General features: G+C 41.6%; 1 protein-coding gene across 3 annotated transcripts in view; it reads left to right on the forward strand.

Moving 5' to 3' along the window:
• Positions 1-166: 166 nt before the first annotated feature.
• spg11 (SPG11 vesicle trafficking associated, spatacsin) overlaps positions 167-17,295 on the forward strand; it is a 79,330-nt gene continuing 62,201 nt past the window's right edge. For 2 of the 3 annotated variants that reach the window (XM_042108676.1, XM_042108677.1), the window contains exons 1-10: positions 168-580; positions 707-894; positions 4,448-4,669; positions 4,823-5,000; positions 7,821-7,958; positions 8,054-8,436; positions 9,305-9,450; positions 9,535-9,667; positions 9,969-10,124; positions 17,047-17,216. In XM_042108676.1, the coding sequence (XP_041964610.1) occupies positions 348-580; positions 707-894; positions 4,448-4,669; positions 4,823-5,000; positions 7,821-7,958; positions 8,054-8,436; positions 9,305-9,450; positions 9,535-9,667; positions 9,969-10,124; positions 17,047-17,216 (1,947 nt within the window). In that variant the 5' untranslated portion in view covers positions 168-347. Of the gene's footprint in view, positions 581-706; positions 895-4,447; positions 4,670-4,822; positions 5,001-7,820; positions 7,959-8,053; positions 8,437-9,304; positions 9,451-9,534; positions 9,668-9,968; positions 10,125-17,046; positions 17,217-17,295 lie in introns of all 3 variants that reach the window. The other variant, XR_006034898.1, reaches the window with a different exon arrangement.

Here is a 17,295-nt window from a genome sequence, read left to right on the forward strand (position 1 = left end):
TTCTATAAATATGCTATAAAAAGTAGGCTAGCATGCATTATGTGTGATGCAATTTACTTAACCAATCTTACTTTAGGCGCGTTAAACAGATGGCTTTTATTTTGACAAAAACATTGAGAACTCGTGATTCACACGAAACAAGCTGACAATTTTAGGGTGACCCATGTGACACCTCTGGCACGTGATCATGAGCTTCCGTATCAGTTTGTTCTGAGCACTGTTTTGCTCGACCAAGCCTACAGAGTTACAATTTGCTCACAACTGTTTTTTTTTTTTTTATCTTGGTGATTTCTGATGTGCATCTTGACCTAGGACTTTATACGCAGATATTGAATGAAGAATACGCTATGTTGGGTTCACCACACTCGCAAAGAAATGTGGTGGTGGATGTTGCCCTGCTACCACCAGACAGTAATTTCAATGTCCAAGTTAACGACATAGCGAAAGCCAAACTTGCTAAAAACCTGGACCAAAAAAGCCGTCCTACGATTTGTTGTTTGAGTAGGAGAAGCATTATAACTCTAACAGATGTATCTGAGAGTGGAACATCAATTACCATCTCGGAGGACACATATTCAGAGTAAGTTCCCAGCTAGTTCCCAGTATATTTTGTTTATGGTCTGTATCGCCTACTACAGTATGTTCATTAAATGACATGATTGCGGTGTTTGATAATAAATGAACGTCAACAATCTCTCGTCCTCAGTTTTGCATGGGAGGAAACGACAGCGCAGAGCGGATCCAATGAATTCTATCGACTTATTACAGTGGGGTCAAATTTTGATCTCAGACTATATACAGCTGACCCAGAAAACCTTGAGTCGGTCTTGGTGGATTCTGTTTCTGCGTGTTCACCACATATGCTCAGGAAGATGGTCGAGAGCAAGAACATGAGTGAGTATTACTGAACACTCACAATAGTCAACCCTCAGATTGATGTACTTTAGGCCTACGTACCTTAGTTGTATGTTATGCATGTCATGCTACATAAACAGAAGCAGTCACTAAACAGATTCAAGTAAAACACAATAATGTCTGACTGTAGAAATACTATTACTGTGAAGTTGATTAGCTGCCCAGGTAAATGCCTACTTTGTGTCATGAGTTCCATCAGCTCTGATTTGAAGTAGGCTCAGGATAGGATGAATACGGAATATGGACTGGACACACCCCTAAATGTATTTAAGCTTTTCGCCAAGATCGAGCCCAAAAATTGTAATGAAACAGTATACACACAGGGCATAAAATAGACTTTTTGGCTTGTCTACCAATGGCAGGTAAACAAAAAATGTGCATGACAAAATATGTTTCTACTGGCAACAATACTGTGTAATTATTAAAAACACCTAATCTGAACCCATGTTGCTGCCAGTCCTTGATCTTTCAAATTGAGATATATAGGCTACTTTAAGTTAGTCCTTTGTTTCTCTAATTTAGTGCAGTAGTTTATTCCTCCACATACTTTGAAATTCCTGATAATAGGCTACAAATCATAACATCTGAAAAATATGTAACTAATGGGATAAACGTGAAGACTTTCCCAAAATATTAGATGTACTTGCACACATTAGGACAGTTTAGCCCCTCGTTTCTCTAATTTAGTGCATTAGTTTTTCCTCTTATAAAACATTTGCTAGTCAGAACACTCAGGTGACACCATGTTCAAAACTTGTAACTTGCTAAATGACACAGTAACAATTCCCCCAAAATACCAGATGCTATTTATCCATTACTGGTAACATTAAAATCAAACAATGTTGAGCTCTCCTGACGGTAGGGCATTCAAATAATGGCAAAACGTCTGCCAACTTATGTGATCTAGACAAAGTCCGTATAAACTCTGTTGCGGTGCTGAAAGGTTACAGTGAAGTATACTAATGTCAGCAACCTGCTAGTGCTGAATGATCTTTTTTATTCATTTTGCCAATGCAGATGTTTACTCGCATTTGATTACTGCCGGGTGTCAATTTTAAGCCCTGTACACACACACACACACACACACACACACACACACACACACACACACACTCACTCATAAATTGGCACAGTCACGTGCATGCACATACACACTTATGAACAAACACAAGCACTCTTACAGACACAAGCAAACGCACACATGCACACAGTAGCCTAGCTTACATACACATTGAATAAGTTGCAAGAGTAGGGAATGGAGTGGAGAGAAACTGACAATCGGGACTTATTTCTGCAGAGAATGTGCAGGACTGTGCGGTGGTCATATTTTGTACCGCTATGCGGTGGTCATATTTTGTTCCGCTATGCAGTACATCTAATTAACCCACCAGTGTGACGGGAATGTTGAGAAATGAACATTCTAAAGAATATCTGGGTTCATTGAATTCAACATAGAATTTTAGAACCTTCAATTGTTGCGGAACTTAGAATGTTCAAAAACCTACACCTTTAAGGGTTAAGCTCAACACTGCTCAGACTTACAGTTTGGATGCTACTATTGGAGCCTCTAAAATTACTCATTTAGCCAATAGCCAATAGCATGAATTGCTCATGACTGAAGGTAGGTTATTTACCTGGGCAGACTTACTTAAAGGTGCTCTAAGCGATGTTGCACGATTTTTAAGCTAAAACATTCTGTCACATACTGCAAACATCACCTCAACATTCGCTAGCTGCCTGGGCCCTGAATACACTATAAAAAATGCGGTCTCTGTGGACAACCCAGGCTCCAAAAATGGCAACAAAAACAACTTGGTCCAACCTGGACCATAAAAACATAACAAACTGTTCCAGCAAATCACCGACGAGATGCGCCTTTACATGTATGAAAGTTTTAATTGCCAGGGAGGGAAGGGGAGGGTGTAGCGTGCTAGCTCTCTGTTTTGTTTAAATGTCAACAAAAGTGACGTTACCCAACATTGCTTAGAGCACCTTTAATCGACTTTTCAGGTTATCAAGTTTAGAGTGATGGCCTAACTTCCACAGAAGGCAATTATTTTATTTTATTTCAATCTGTGTAGATAGTGGGCTCGGCCCTCTCCAGCCAATCAGCTTTAATAGAAAAAAGTCAATTATCCATTTTTTTTATCTATCATTACACAAAAACAAAATCAGGAAAATACCTCCAAAAATGTATTTATTTGACAAAGAAGAATTGTTTGTGTGTGTGTGTGTGTGTGTGTGTGTGTGTGAGAGAGAGAGAGGGGGAGGGAGAGAGAGAAAGAGGATAAAGTGTTGCTTAGGCTACTTTGTTCAGATGTTTGTTCAGAAGTCCAGATGTTTCTCATTGTAATAGGCAGTTTAACATAGCCTGTTTAAGACAAGGCTACATTGACTGCATAGGATTGTCCCATGAATTGTTACTTAATGTCTTGTAAAATAAATTTACTTATCGTTAAAATTAGGAATTTGCAGGTTTGGTTCGGGTCGATATTAAACGCATATTTTGTCAGGTCATTGGATCTCCAAAATGGGTCAGGCGGGTGCGGTCATAAAAAAACCCGACCCGCGCATCACTATCAGAGAGGCATCGATGTGTGTTTCATTAAGTTTTCCCAGCTGAGAAGTTTATACTTATCAAGTGCTACACTGTTGCCACCATTTCTACCAATGCTATTGCTGCATCATCAACAACGCTGTTAGAACTATGGTTTTCAAAGTGGCACATTTTTATACAGGTACGCTGCTTTCTAGGAACAGGTGTTACAACGTTGTCGTTTGAGTGAAAGTTGTGTCGTACCATGGTGGTTTAGCAACAACACAGCTAACTTTTCAAGAAACGCACCCCGGTATGTTAGGTTGGGGATGATCATGACATTCATATACAGTTTCACTACTGGTGTTTTCACACAGTTTCTTATATAAAAATTACCATATTATATTTGGTTATTTGCTTAATCTTTTGTTTGTTTAAAAAAACAAAACCATATTAATACCGTATTAACTGCCCCTGTGTATTAACCTCATAGCTGAAGACTTTTTGCATAATCAATATATAAACCTTGGCTAATAGTTGGGAAATTACGGTACCTACAGTAGATAGTAGGCTGCCGCTGAGGTGAGGTTGCTGGGAGACAGCTGCGTGGGAGCAGTGCTGAGCGTGCGCGCATCCGGCGCACGCTGCGGGCGGTCAAGCTGAGGAAGGCGGCCGGTCCTGATGGCGTTCTGGGACACGTGCTGAGGAAGGCGGCCGGAGACTGTATGAATGACGTTCTCAGAAATATAGACTTTGGGGTCACAGTCAGATGCAGTATGTGTCTTTCTAAAAAAAACATGTCTTCTTGACATTAATACTTACAAGATCAGACAATAGATCATTACTTCTTGTGCAGGCTATTTTTATTTCTGAACTAGACTATTGCAATGCAATAGGTATTAGGTGTTAGTGTGTTTTGTATGCGTAGTAATTTTGCTTGAAGAACACAAAGATTGTTATTTCATTTATGCTTGTTATACGACAATCTTTTTGCAGGTTTGACTGATCTGGTGTCCTTGAAGTTGCTGTCATTTGCTGACAGCTGGTGTTATCTGCTGCTAAACTCGCATATTTTGGTGCAGCTGTTGTGGCAGAGAGGACATGCTACTCCAGAAATGGTATCTGCGTGCATCATCACTCTGCCCCTTAACGCCTCGCAGAAAGACTGTCAGATCTGGCGGGGAATGCTTTTTGTTCTGACCAATTCTGGAATCACATGTATCCTTTTATCATTTTTACATGTACTGTTTTGCTTCTCTCTATATTGAAACCTATGGTTATTTCTTGTTTAATGCAGTTCTACCATGTTTAATACTTTAATAGTCATTTGCATACATTGTTGTCTCAGGCTCTTTAAACTCTAGCTCACAGACATGTTTGACAGCACTGAGGGGCAGCATCTAGCCACTGTGGATTTTGCACTATTCCAAAAAGATGCAGTATGTCAATCTGATTTCTGCCTCCTGCAAATATCGCAAGATCTCAGCATGGCTGTTGCAGTAACCAGCCATAACCTAGTTATAGCTGTGGACCTAAATGAATATTTCAGGTAATTAAATAAAACAAATTAAATGGCTTTTATTGCTTGATAGAGTGGTACAAGTGAGGTCCTATAGCTCAGTCAACAGAAATGGATGATTAAAAATACACATATACACAAAAGCAAACACACACATGCTCACACTCACATACACACACATACTCACATTCACATACACAAAAGTTGCAAGAGTAGGGGATGGAGTAGGAAATAGAGACATTGACAAATGTGACTTATTTTTGCGGCGAAAATGTGCAGCACTGAGCGGCGTCATATTTTGTACTGCTATGTGGTACATCTAGTTTGAATGTCATGCTATAATGATAACTGAGCCTTTCAAGTTACACTTGGTGGTTATTTATCGCCCCTCCAGTCAGCTTTGTGCATGAATTGGGCATTATACCGTTTGCAATTCCGATACTTGTCCATTATTAATCCATGGTTTACCATTACATTTGCTGACGCTTTTTAATCCGAAGTGACTCACAACAAGGGAACAATCAAGGTAGAGTGTGATGAGGACAAGGTGCAGCAGTGAGTGCTTCTTCCATACAGTCAAGTGTCAGTTCTAGTCAGGTGGTAAGTGTTGGAATTAGCAAGTCTAGTTGTAGGTATGCTATGAGAGGAGATACTCTCTGAAGAGATGGGTCCTCAAGAGTTTTTTGAAAGTAGAGAGGTACGCTCCTGCTCTGGCAGGAATTGGTAGTGCGTTCCACCAACGGGCAACAACAGATGACAAAAGTTTTGATTGCCCTGAGCGTATAGGTGGCAGAGCCAGACATCGTTCATTTGAGGAGCGCAACGGTCGGGAGGTTACATATGCCTGTATAAGGGCATTCAAGACAGTGGGAGCAGATCCGGAGACTACTTTGTAGGTAAGCATTAGTGATGTGAATTTGATGCGTAGCTGGGTGAGCAGCAGGGTAGCATGTGCCCTTTTGGGTTAGTTAAAGACCAGGCACGCTGCCACGTTTTGGATCATCTGAAGGGGTTTCACTGTGCAGGCTGGAAGACCTGTCAGGAGGGCGATAGTAATCAAGTTGTGAGATGACTATGGCTTGTACCAGGATTTCGGTAGCATATTGAGTCAGGTAAGGCCTGATTTTTTGTATGTTGTAAAGTGCGAAATGACACGACCGGGCGACTGAGGCAACATGATCGGAGAATATTACTTGCATATTAAGCAAAATTTCTTGCAGCCCTGGTAGGTGCAACAGACAGGGAGTAAGTTTTGATGTTATGATGTAATGGTGGATAGTAGGTTTAGCTGGGAGGTCAAGCAGTTTGGTTTTTGAGAGGTTTAGCTGGAGGTGGTGTGCCTTCATCCATGTAGACATGTCTGAGAGGCAATCAGAGATCCATGTAGAGACCAAAGGGTCATCAGGTGGAAATGACAGATAGAGCTGTGTGTCATCTGAATAGCAGTAGTATGAGAAGCCATGTGGATAATCGGACCCAGAGAGATGGTGTAGATAGCAAAGAGAAGGGGGCCCAGCACCGTGCCCTGGGAGACCCCTGTGGTAAGATAGCCATGATACATTAAACGAGCACCCTGTGAGGTAGGATTCAAACCCGAGCCTGTGATGTCCATGTTTGAGAGTATAGAGAGAAGGATATAGTGATTAACCGTGTCAAAGAGAGCTGATAAGTCAAGCAGAATGAGTACTGATGACCGTGCCCTGGCTTCTTTTAAGGCTTCTGTCACAGACAACAGCGCTGTTTCGGTTGAGTGGCCACTCTTGAAACCAGATTGGTTTAGATCAAGAAGGTTGTTCCGTGAGAGGAATTCAGAGACCTGTTTAGAGACTGCCCGTTCGATACCTTTGGATAGGAAGGGTAAAACTGAGACAGGACAATAGTTCTCAACTTGAGCAGGGTTGAGAGAAGGTTTCTTAAGTAACGGTGTTACCCGAGCCGCTTTGAAAACTGTTGGAAATGTGCCAGAGGTTAGCAAAGCATTGATCACATGTGTGACTTGGGTGTCACAATTGATTTTTTAAATTCTCTGAGCATGTAGCTTCACAAAATCATGTCGGTTTATCCTTGTCTTTAGAAATACAGGAGCAGCTTACTATATGCTGAAGAGCGATGACTGCGTAGCATGCCAGAATATCCCCAAACTCTCAGATGTACATTAAAATGTATCTTTTCGGTAGGCTAGTCATTTCCAACTTCCCAAGCTGATGGTGCTCAAAATGCAACACAACCGTGTTCAAAGCAGGATGAGGACAACCTGAAGTTGTGTGTGTGTGTGTGTGTGTGTGTGTGTGTACAAAACTGAGCTAGAATTTAACAACTTTGAACATATTTAACATTGTTTCATGAGTGTAATTGAGATTGTGGAATTGTGAGAGGAGTCAGTGCATCACCAAACCCTATAATAGTAGTGGGCCAGACCTAGAAGGCGCTAGATATATATCCGACCAGTTAGATATGGGACTGTAGAATGGTTATAGAAAAGTTTGAGAACCTGTGGCCTAAAACATCGACGTTTTGGGCCATATTGGTGGTTGCATGTTATATCTGAAGTGAATTGGGTCGCGATGGTCTGTCATTTTTAAAAAGTGGGTCCCCAGAAAAAAAGTTTGAGAAACACTGGATCACATTCATTTTTATTGTCATTGTGCAGAGCACAAGTACAGAGACAATGCAATGCACTTTGCATCTAACCAGAAGAGCAAAAAAGCAAGTGCAATGTGTTCTGCATGAATAATGTCAAGCGCTTAGCTTAATTTTGAATCTACCCACAAATGAGCATATAAGACATTGTAGATAATTGCCAGAGGAGGAGTATTATGAAACTGTGCTGACTAAAATGTTCTGTTGTAGGACTTACCCAGATCACTTGCATAGTCAGAAGGCTATCAGTCATCTTCCTCTCAAGCCTCAAGATACAACTGATCAAGAGGATCTCTTGAGTTCTTGTCACAGTCACTCAGAACTGGACTTGACCTTTCACAATGACTGGTAGAGTGTTTACCTTTGTTTCTGTCACTTAGAATGTGTTTACTGTTTAGTTCTGTAGCAGTTGAAGTCACCTACATGTTCTTAACTCTTGGCAGCTCCTGGGAGTCTCAGTTGACATTATTGAATACCAGAGCCAAGATACCCACCACTCTGTCCCAGCAGATGCGAATTACACCATGGTACAAGGATTCCCCTCACATAGAGTGCAGACAAGCCATAGCGTCATCAAAACTCTCAAGGGACAGTGAGAGACTATGGTGTGGCTTTTTGATCAAGGAGGCCCCAGCTGAGGCGACTCCAGTTATGCTCTCAGTTTCTAAGTTCTCAGCTGTTCTTACTGTTACGTGTCCTTTTAACAAAAGCACCCTGGTGGTCTACATGGACCTGGACAGTCAAAATGTCACCTGTCATTACACAAACACCTCATGTCTGCCTGTCCAACTCTGTTCTGGAGAGCAACATTGTCTACTGCTAAAAGGTAAACTGTCAGATTTTCTAATCAACTGTCTGCTGATTGTTACAGTCAATTTATTTTAATAGCAGTAGGTCAATATCAAGAATATCAAGTATACACAAGTCCTCAAAATGAAGCTCTCATCTCAAATACTGTTTCCTCTCACCTTAACAGGCAGTGAGCTATTTCTATGGACTAATTCATTATTTTGTTTTCCATGTTGTAAGCCTGTTGACCTGTGCACTTAAAGTGTAATACATGGGATTATATAACTAGTGAAATTGTTTAATTAAAGGCTTTTGAAAATTCTTCCGATCCAATTTCAATCTAAAATATTTAGACTACTTTGCATTTTTTCTGCATTTCTAGGTTATTTTTTTTGCAATGGTTAAACATTCCCTTGTCAGTCCAATTGTTTCTGGCCCAACTTAGTTCGCCCAAATTCAATGTGACAGCATCATCGACTGAGAACACCTGTGTCAATTTGATTGCTAATGTAATGTATTGGCATAGATGGCCAAATTTGATTTGTTTCTGATCATTTGCCTGTAGCTGCTAGTGCAAGTTCAGATTTGTAGCATTTTTGCTTGTATAATTCAGTACTACCCTATTTAGCAAACATCTACATTACCCGAGATTGTATCCTGTGATTAAGGTTAAGATATTAGACCTCTGACTACAATGCAGTCAGGATGCTGGACAAGCTATACAGTACATTTTTGTAGCTTGACTACGTATAGCAATTGCCTATACGATTGTTATGATTATAAAAATAGCACATTTTATTTGATTTTGGAAAAAAAAAAAATATTGGTAATGTTACATTTCATTTTATTTTTCTATTTTGTACAAATTGCTGTTGAATATATGTATCTACTGTGATCTTTTATAGATTCAGACCTTTCCCTGGTGCTGTTTGGTGTTTCTCAGGAGGAACTCCTTAACAGGCTAATGGTATTTGGCAGTGCTGGCACCGTCGATTCCCTTTGTCACCTCAACGGCTGGGGGCGTTGCTCCATCCCCATTCATGCTCTGCAAGTAGGGTGACAATTCACACATTATCCTGGCTTCTCAGTGTCTTAGTGTGGCAACCCAAATGAGGAAGTTTTCTTTTTTTTCTAGGCAGGGCTGAAGAACCACCAATTAGACACAGTTGACTTCTTCTTAAAAAGCAAAGAGAATATTCTTTGCCCACGTGGTGGATATAGTGCCCTTGAACAGACATCTACAGTCTCCACCCATCTACAAGTAAAGAGTAAGGAAAGCACCGATTCTTATGTCATACACCTAGTAATGTTGCATACATATGGACACATCTGTGACAGGTCAGGGACTTACCCGTCTCATAACGACAGGATTGAACTCACTACCATTAACAAACAAAAACAAACGTTTGAGAATCCAAAACCAAGATTGTAAGCTTTGAATAGTTCAAAGAATCATATCTGGTTGTCTTGTCTTACTACTTTAATTAGTTCTATCTGTATCTAAATGACTGTGTCTTTGTCTGTATGGTATATATTTATTGTTTGTTGTTGTTTATTGTGGTTGTTTAGATGTTCAGGAATTGTGCCCTGCCCTTGACTTACTGTGTGCAGCAATCAGAGATACACACACAGAGTCTCAGAGCAAACAGTTTTCTGAACAACTGCTCAGTATCACCTACACTTTCCTCAGCACACAAGTCCGGAGCATTCTGACTGGAACAGAAGGTAGGAAAGCTGTTTTTATTGTCATTCATTTAATAAAATTGTATGTTTTATGAGATGCTTTGTGTAAATGTGTCTGCTTTAACCTTAAGGAAAATTGGATTTGTATTGTGTATACATTGATGTATGATTGTTTTTTTAAATGTCAAAATGATCAGTTAAAAAGTTGAGGTAAGCATGGCGTTCCAATAAATGGTTTTCATAACAAAGATGAGCTGTATGGGTTAACTCAGAGCCATATAAAGGTAGAGTTGCGACAATGGGTGTTCAAAATTCATTAAGGTCACGTGGTTCATGTAAACTTCAAATAGTTCCCGGAAGTGATTGACAATGGATTAGAATGCATTAAATAGGCTACTGTTCAATGATAGACAGAGCCACGATTTTGGGTAATTGACAGTCAATAAATGCATTGATATACAATATTTATAACACAGTGCAATTATTGTGTAAAGTATGTAGTTATCCTAACATTACAACAATATTAAATTAAATTCCAGACCTTATATCTTAGCCTGCTATATAAGGTGACCTTTTTTTCCACCCTTTTACGTATGTGTTAATATTAATTTCTGTACAAAATCAAGACGGGAGATTCTTTAGAAAACGCAATTGCACCCACCCCATAAGTGTATCTAAATTAGGCCTATCGCTATAAAATAAATTACCTCGTACAGTGACTCGAAAAGCTGTAAACAGTGTTTTTGAGACTGCGTGTAGCCTACAAAAGCGAATGGAACTCGTGAAATTTTGATTTTGCAACGAGAACCGGTAACACAGCTAGTCTAACATTAACTTGTTTGAGTTTTCTCCCCCGCGTTTCCTCTGGTAGTCACTGATCTGAGCTAAATACTTTAATTTAATAAATTACGTGAAGTAGTTTTACGTAAAAATAGTTTTTTAACATCTCTAGTGTAATGGTGGGCATGCTAAGTTAACCGTAACCGTGTAAGTCCTTCGATAAATAACCAGGCTATGAACTCATAAACATGAACTAGTAGGGGAGATTATGTGAAAAACGTTATGCGGTGGATAGAAGCATGAAATTTGGTAGACATGTTCCTTGGGTGATCCTAAGACATCCTAGAAGGGGTGCCCAAAAATATCTCAAACAGGAAGTGAGATTTTGAAGAAATTCAAAATGGCCACCCATACAAATGACAGCTGATTCAAAAGCCACCTTCACAACCTCCTAAAAGCTTGAAATTTGGTATACATGTTCCTTGGATGATCCTAAGACATCCTAGAAGGGGTGCCCAAAAATATCTCAAACAGGAAGTGAGTTTTTAAAGAAATTGAAAAATGCTGCACTCCCCGCCACAAAATTGGCAGCTGATTCAAACACTACCTAAACAACCTCTTAAAAGCTTGAAATTTGGTATGTATGTTCATTGTGTGATCCTGAGACATCCTAGAAGGGGTGCACAAAAATATCTCAAACAAGAAGTGAGTTTTTAAAGAAATTGAAAAATGCTGCGCTCCCCGCCACACAATTGGCAGCTAATTCAAAGAACACCTAAACAACCTCTTAAAAGCTTCACATTTGGTATACATGTTCCTTGGGTGATCCTAAGACATCATAGAAGGGGTGCCCAAGAAAATATCAAACAGGAAATGAGTTTTTTAAGAAATTGAAAAATGCCGCACTCTCCCACAAAATTGGCAGCTGATTCAAACACTACCTAAACAACCTCTTAAAAGCTTGAAATTTGGTATACATGTTCCTTGGGTGATCCTAAGACATCCTAGAAGAGGTGCCCAAAAATATCTCAAACAGGAAGTGAGTTATCGAAGAAATTTAAAATGGCCACCCATATAATTAACAGCTGATTCAGCTTGAAATTTGATATATGTCCCTTGAGTGATCCTACGTTATCCTGGAAGATTACTCCAAGAAATCTCAAACGGGAAGTGAATTTTTAAGGAAATTGAAAAAAGGCTGCACTGCCTATCCACACACTTGGCAGCTATCTCAAAGGCCACCTACACAACCTCCTAAAAGCATGAAATTAGGTATAACATATCTTATAGATATGTCTCTGTTTTAAGCAGACAATATCAGTCAAGTCAAGTCATGTCAAGTCGGCTTTATTGTCCATTTCTTTACATGCACTGGTCATACATATTATTGAAATTTCGTTTCTTACTTTCCCATGCAGACATAGACATACTTTAAATACAGACATAGACATACTGTAGACATAGACATAGCCATAGACAATAAAAAATAAAAATATACAGACATACCACATATAGACATTAAAGTGCGAGACTGAAATATAGAACATATATCAAAATATAGAACATATATAAAAAAAATAGAGGTAGTTGTGTTGTATATTTATAGTCCTAGCGTAATAGCGTAACCTTCTGACAGAGTAGTAGTAGCAGCAGCAGTATTGTGGCAGAGTGATAAATAACATTGATAACATTGACATGTTACAGTTTAAAGCTTGTGTGTACTGTATATTCACATTGATATGCAGTCATTTCAAGTACATCAGGCTTGATGGGAAGCAGCAACACGTTAGACTGTGCAGTCACAGTGCAGTTCCACAGGGCGGTCCTGGGGGGGTGTTGGGGTAGACAGGATCCTAGGTTCCTAGGTTCCTGGCTGGCTGGTGGGTGGGGGGGCTGTCAGTGATGGGAGAGTGGGTAGAGTGTTCAGCATCCTGATTGCTTGGTGGATGAAGCTACTTGCAAGTCTGGTGGTGCGGGAGCGGAGGCTCCTGTACCTCTTTCCAGAGGGCAGGAGGCTGAACAGTTCGTGTGCAGGGTGGGTTGTGTCCTTGACAATCATTAGTGCTTTGCGGGTGAGGTGGGTGGTGTAAATGTCCTGCAGGGAGGGGAGTGGTGCTCCAATGATCCTCTTAGCTGTGTTAACAATGCGCTGGAGGCTACACTATGGCTATCTATATATCCACCAATTGTCTCAAGGATACTATAAACACAGACACTTAAGCACCTCAGGCAGACCTCATAAAAAAACATACAATTAAGCACACATGTCCCCTGCAACTTCTTAAGACACAGTAAAACACCACACTAGATTACATTAGTCCTAGTCTACATACTGCATATTTGCATCTATTCACATGCTCTGGCACATTGGCATATTACTGTGCAAGGCAACCCAGCATCCTGGCATCGGCACTTTCGAGAGCAGAGAGGCTCACCTTTGCTGCCACACTTAAGAGGTTCTCTACATACTTTGGCTGCCTCTGGTAAAAGTGTCCATAAAGGTATCCAAAAATCTAATCTAATCTAATTTGGTCCATCCATATTTTTCAGGAGAAGGCACTGACTAGGTAGCCTACAGACCTTTGGACCAAATGCTAGCTTGGTACACTGCTCTATTTGAATGCTGTATCAGTGCAGCCAGTGTGGAAGGGATATTTTCCATTGAAAGACATATTTGAGAAAACAAGTCCTTCCTGAGATCATTGACTTTTTCAAGATCCGTTTTCTTATCGTAAAGAACACAAGTGTACTTCTCCAGCAATGCAAACATGTTTGATTCCTGGCTAAGCAGTTGAAAAGGATTTGCTGTCAGCAATGAAGGCATCCTTTACTTCTGGAAATGGTTTCCATGCAGTCCACCCTTTAGAAGGAGTCTGCTGTTCCAGAGGTAGCCACCCCATTATCACATAGTGCAGTTGTTCAACTACTTCCATCTAAAATTATCCAATTGTGTTCCATAGAGCCATCTCTATGTGCATTTTTGTATATAAGTATAAGTATATATACTCTTTTGATCCCGTGAGGGAAATGTAGTCTCTGCATTTATCCCAATCCGTGAATTAGTGAAACACACTCAACACACAGTGAACACACAGTGAGGTGAAGCACACACTAATCCCGGCGCAGTGAGCTGCCTGCTACGGTGGCGCTCGGGGAGCAGTGAGGGGTTAGGTTCAAGGGCACTTCAGCCGTTCCCACTGGTCAGGGCTCGAACCGGCAACCCTCCGGTTACAGGACTGGAGTGCTAACCAGTGGGCCACAGCTGCCCAAAATGTATAGTGGTTGGTCAAATGCCATAACTGGGACCTGGCCAGAATTTAGGTGGCCCTTTTTTGTTGTCAATTGTTTTACAACATGTCTGACCATGGCAAAGCTGGCAGCTTTTTCATGAAAGAGAGGAAGGAGTGAGTTTATAGCAGGTGGGTCAGACAGTTCTGGCTGAAGTGAAACATCAGTTTGATTGCATGCTCACCCCACTTTTCCTCCTCTGTTATTGCCCATGCTTCACCACAGGTATTGGTTTGGTCAACTTTTTGCACTAAGATGGCCTTTGTTTGACAAGTAACAGCTGGAATTGTAGTGTATACTTATATACTATATTTTTGCGCTTTTTGAGCTTGTGAATGTATATTTGCTCTCTAGCACCTTGGATCGGGAGGCGAGCGTGCTAGTAATTGAGCTAAAAGCCCAGGCTGCTAGTTCTCTCACTAGCACGTCAAGGTATCATGAGGGAGGTTTACTCAATGTACATACTGCACAGATAAATACCACCTGGCTACCGTTACTGCAGTACAAATCAAAATTTCGTAGCTTCTAATGTTATTCCCGAAATAACGGTACAATACCCCCCAGGGCTGTGGGGGAAGGCCACCGATGAGAGGCGGTGGTGTACGCCCCATCTGCGAAGGAAAGACCTGGTCTCGGCGGAGGTGAACTCTGGCCCCCCCTTCCGATGCAAGCTCTTCAGGCGTCCCGTATGTGGCAAAGGCACGGCGTAGGTGGCATATGAGGTCTGTGGCGCCCCCATTGACCTCGAGATGATAGGCCAATTCGAGTAGCGGTCAACTACCACAAGGTAGTGTACACCCCTGTGCATGAAAAAGTCTGAACACACAGCCTGGAAGGGGTAAACGGCCATGACAGGTGGGGTCGGTGGTGCCGTGGGCTGAGAGGGTGCCATCCGGTGGCAGTGTTCGCAGTCATTCCGGGTGGCGCAGATGTCCGCCGACATGCCCGGCCAGAACACAGACGATTCTGCACGGGCGGTCATCATGGAAACGCCTTGGTGGGCAGCGTGCAGGGCGCTCAGTACTTCACCACGGAGTGAGGGTGGTATGACTACCCTATCCTTGTACAGGACCAGCCCATCAGCTGATGTGATGTCCTCACGGTACTGATGCTACGATCAGGTCCTTGCAGCCCAACACGAAGTAGCGTGCTTTGTCTAATGCATCAGCGACTGCGAGCGCCTCGCCCTCTACGGGCGCGTGTCTGGACTCGGCCGCATGTGTGAACCTGCTGCCAACCAGGGTCACCTTCCATCCATCAGTGCAGCAGAAGGGCCTGACCGGCGTGCACTGACAGTGCTTCTGGAACAGCCAGAAGCCGACGCCTTCTTTTGACCAGTCCGTGGCAAGGCATGTTGGCTTGGACTTTTCAAAGATGCGGACGCCACGCTCGATCTCCTGGACGATCTTCTCCTTTGATTCACGGAAAACGTCCTCCAATTCCGGAGACCACTCGAAGCGTACTCCATGCAGTAGGAGTTTCCGGAACGGTTGCATGCGCTCGGCCATGCTGAAGGCGTAGGCCACCTGGTTGACTGCGCGGACGTGGGAAGTCTCCGATAGCCTCCAGGTAACGGCTGCATGGCCGTACGTCAGACATGGTTATCGTGAAGCCCGCAAAGTCCACTGTGGGTGCGGCGAAGACGAATTTATCCGGGCTGAGGATGATGCCGTTTCTGCCACAAACGTCCAGCCAAAAACGTCCAACCAAAAATAATTCCGTGGAAATGCATGGATTCCAGTTGCTGCTACTGGAAGAAACTGGAATCCATGCATTTCCACAGAATTATTTTTGGAATCTGATCCCTTATCATACCTGTTCATTCTTACTCGTCGCTCGACTTATCGTGACTAAATTCAAGATGGCTGCAAACGCTAAACTTCGTGAAGATACTGTCTGTATAAATCGTCTTGTAAGTAAACTACCAGTGCTTTTTCAAAGTTCTCAATGTCTCGTTTTAAATGTCAGGGCCCTCGGAAGTCTACCAATGAAGTGTGGAGATACACTGAGCCTCGTAAATGGTGTAAAACAGTGATTTATTTGCATGGCTAGCCCGATGCCGAAGCACCACCATTGAAAAAGCTGTTGGTAGCATCGGCTAACTAGCGCCAGATTTTGGAGTGCAGGGGACAAGCCGAGATGGGCTATGAGACATACGTTCACACTCGGTATCATGTTTCAACACACTTTAGGTCAATATCACACCGGAATTCTCCTTTAAAAAAAGTTCCGAAGGTCTTGCTGTCCTTTGCACCTGGCCATCCTCGTCGTCCTCAACTAAAAACCTGGAACGCTGCTGTGCTGCTGCTTTAACCTGGCAGCTCGGGGTCGGGGGGAAGCCTACCTAGCGAAATTCACTGGCATGTTTTCCTAAATATTGAAAAATGAATTTTAAGTGGGTAGGTATACTGAACATTTTAGGTGAGTATACTGAAATAACCAAAATTTTGATGTGTGTATACGGCGTATACCTGCGTTCTACGTAGACTACACCACTGGCAATACATAAATAGTTTATTATTATAATTAGGTTAGGCTATTATTAATACTATTACTTCACTACTATTACTGTTATTACTGTTATTATTATTGTTCGGATGAGCCAATAATGTAAATCTGAGTCTGAAAAGTTGGCTACAAACAGTCTATACTGCTGTAACCGCACTGCTGCTATTATTAATTATTAACTTCCGGGAACTCTTTGAGGCTTCCATGAGCGGCCATTGTTGGAAAAAAATGGAAAATTAGCGTCAATGGAGTTGTCGCAACTCTACCTTTATGTGGCTCTGGGTTAACTGACATTTTGATGAACCCAGGTAGAGTAAAGACTTCTTATGCTAAAGGGACTTCAATGTGAAAATATTTGTAATCATTTTGCCCCTATATTAACTTATAGATTTGGATCAAAATCAACAAGATTGCGTGAAAATGCTAGATGGGTACATCTCTGACTTGCGAAATTACATGAAGATGCTTTCTTGGGACTCCAAGTGTGACCGTCTGGTCACCTCAGCGCAGTCAGAAGAAGAAGAAGAAATGAAAGACATGTGCCACCTTCCTATAGAAGTACAGACATATTTTACATTTTTATTCCAAATGATTTGGTTAGGCAACAAAAATACAGTATTTTCACGTAGCCATCAAT

This window comes from Alosa sapidissima, chromosome 11 (genome assembly GCF_018492685.1).
Source record: "Alosa sapidissima isolate fAloSap1 chromosome 11, fAloSap1.pri, whole genome shotgun sequence".
Classification (NCBI taxonomy): domain Eukaryota; kingdom Metazoa; phylum Chordata; class Actinopteri; order Clupeiformes; family Clupeidae; genus Alosa; species Alosa sapidissima.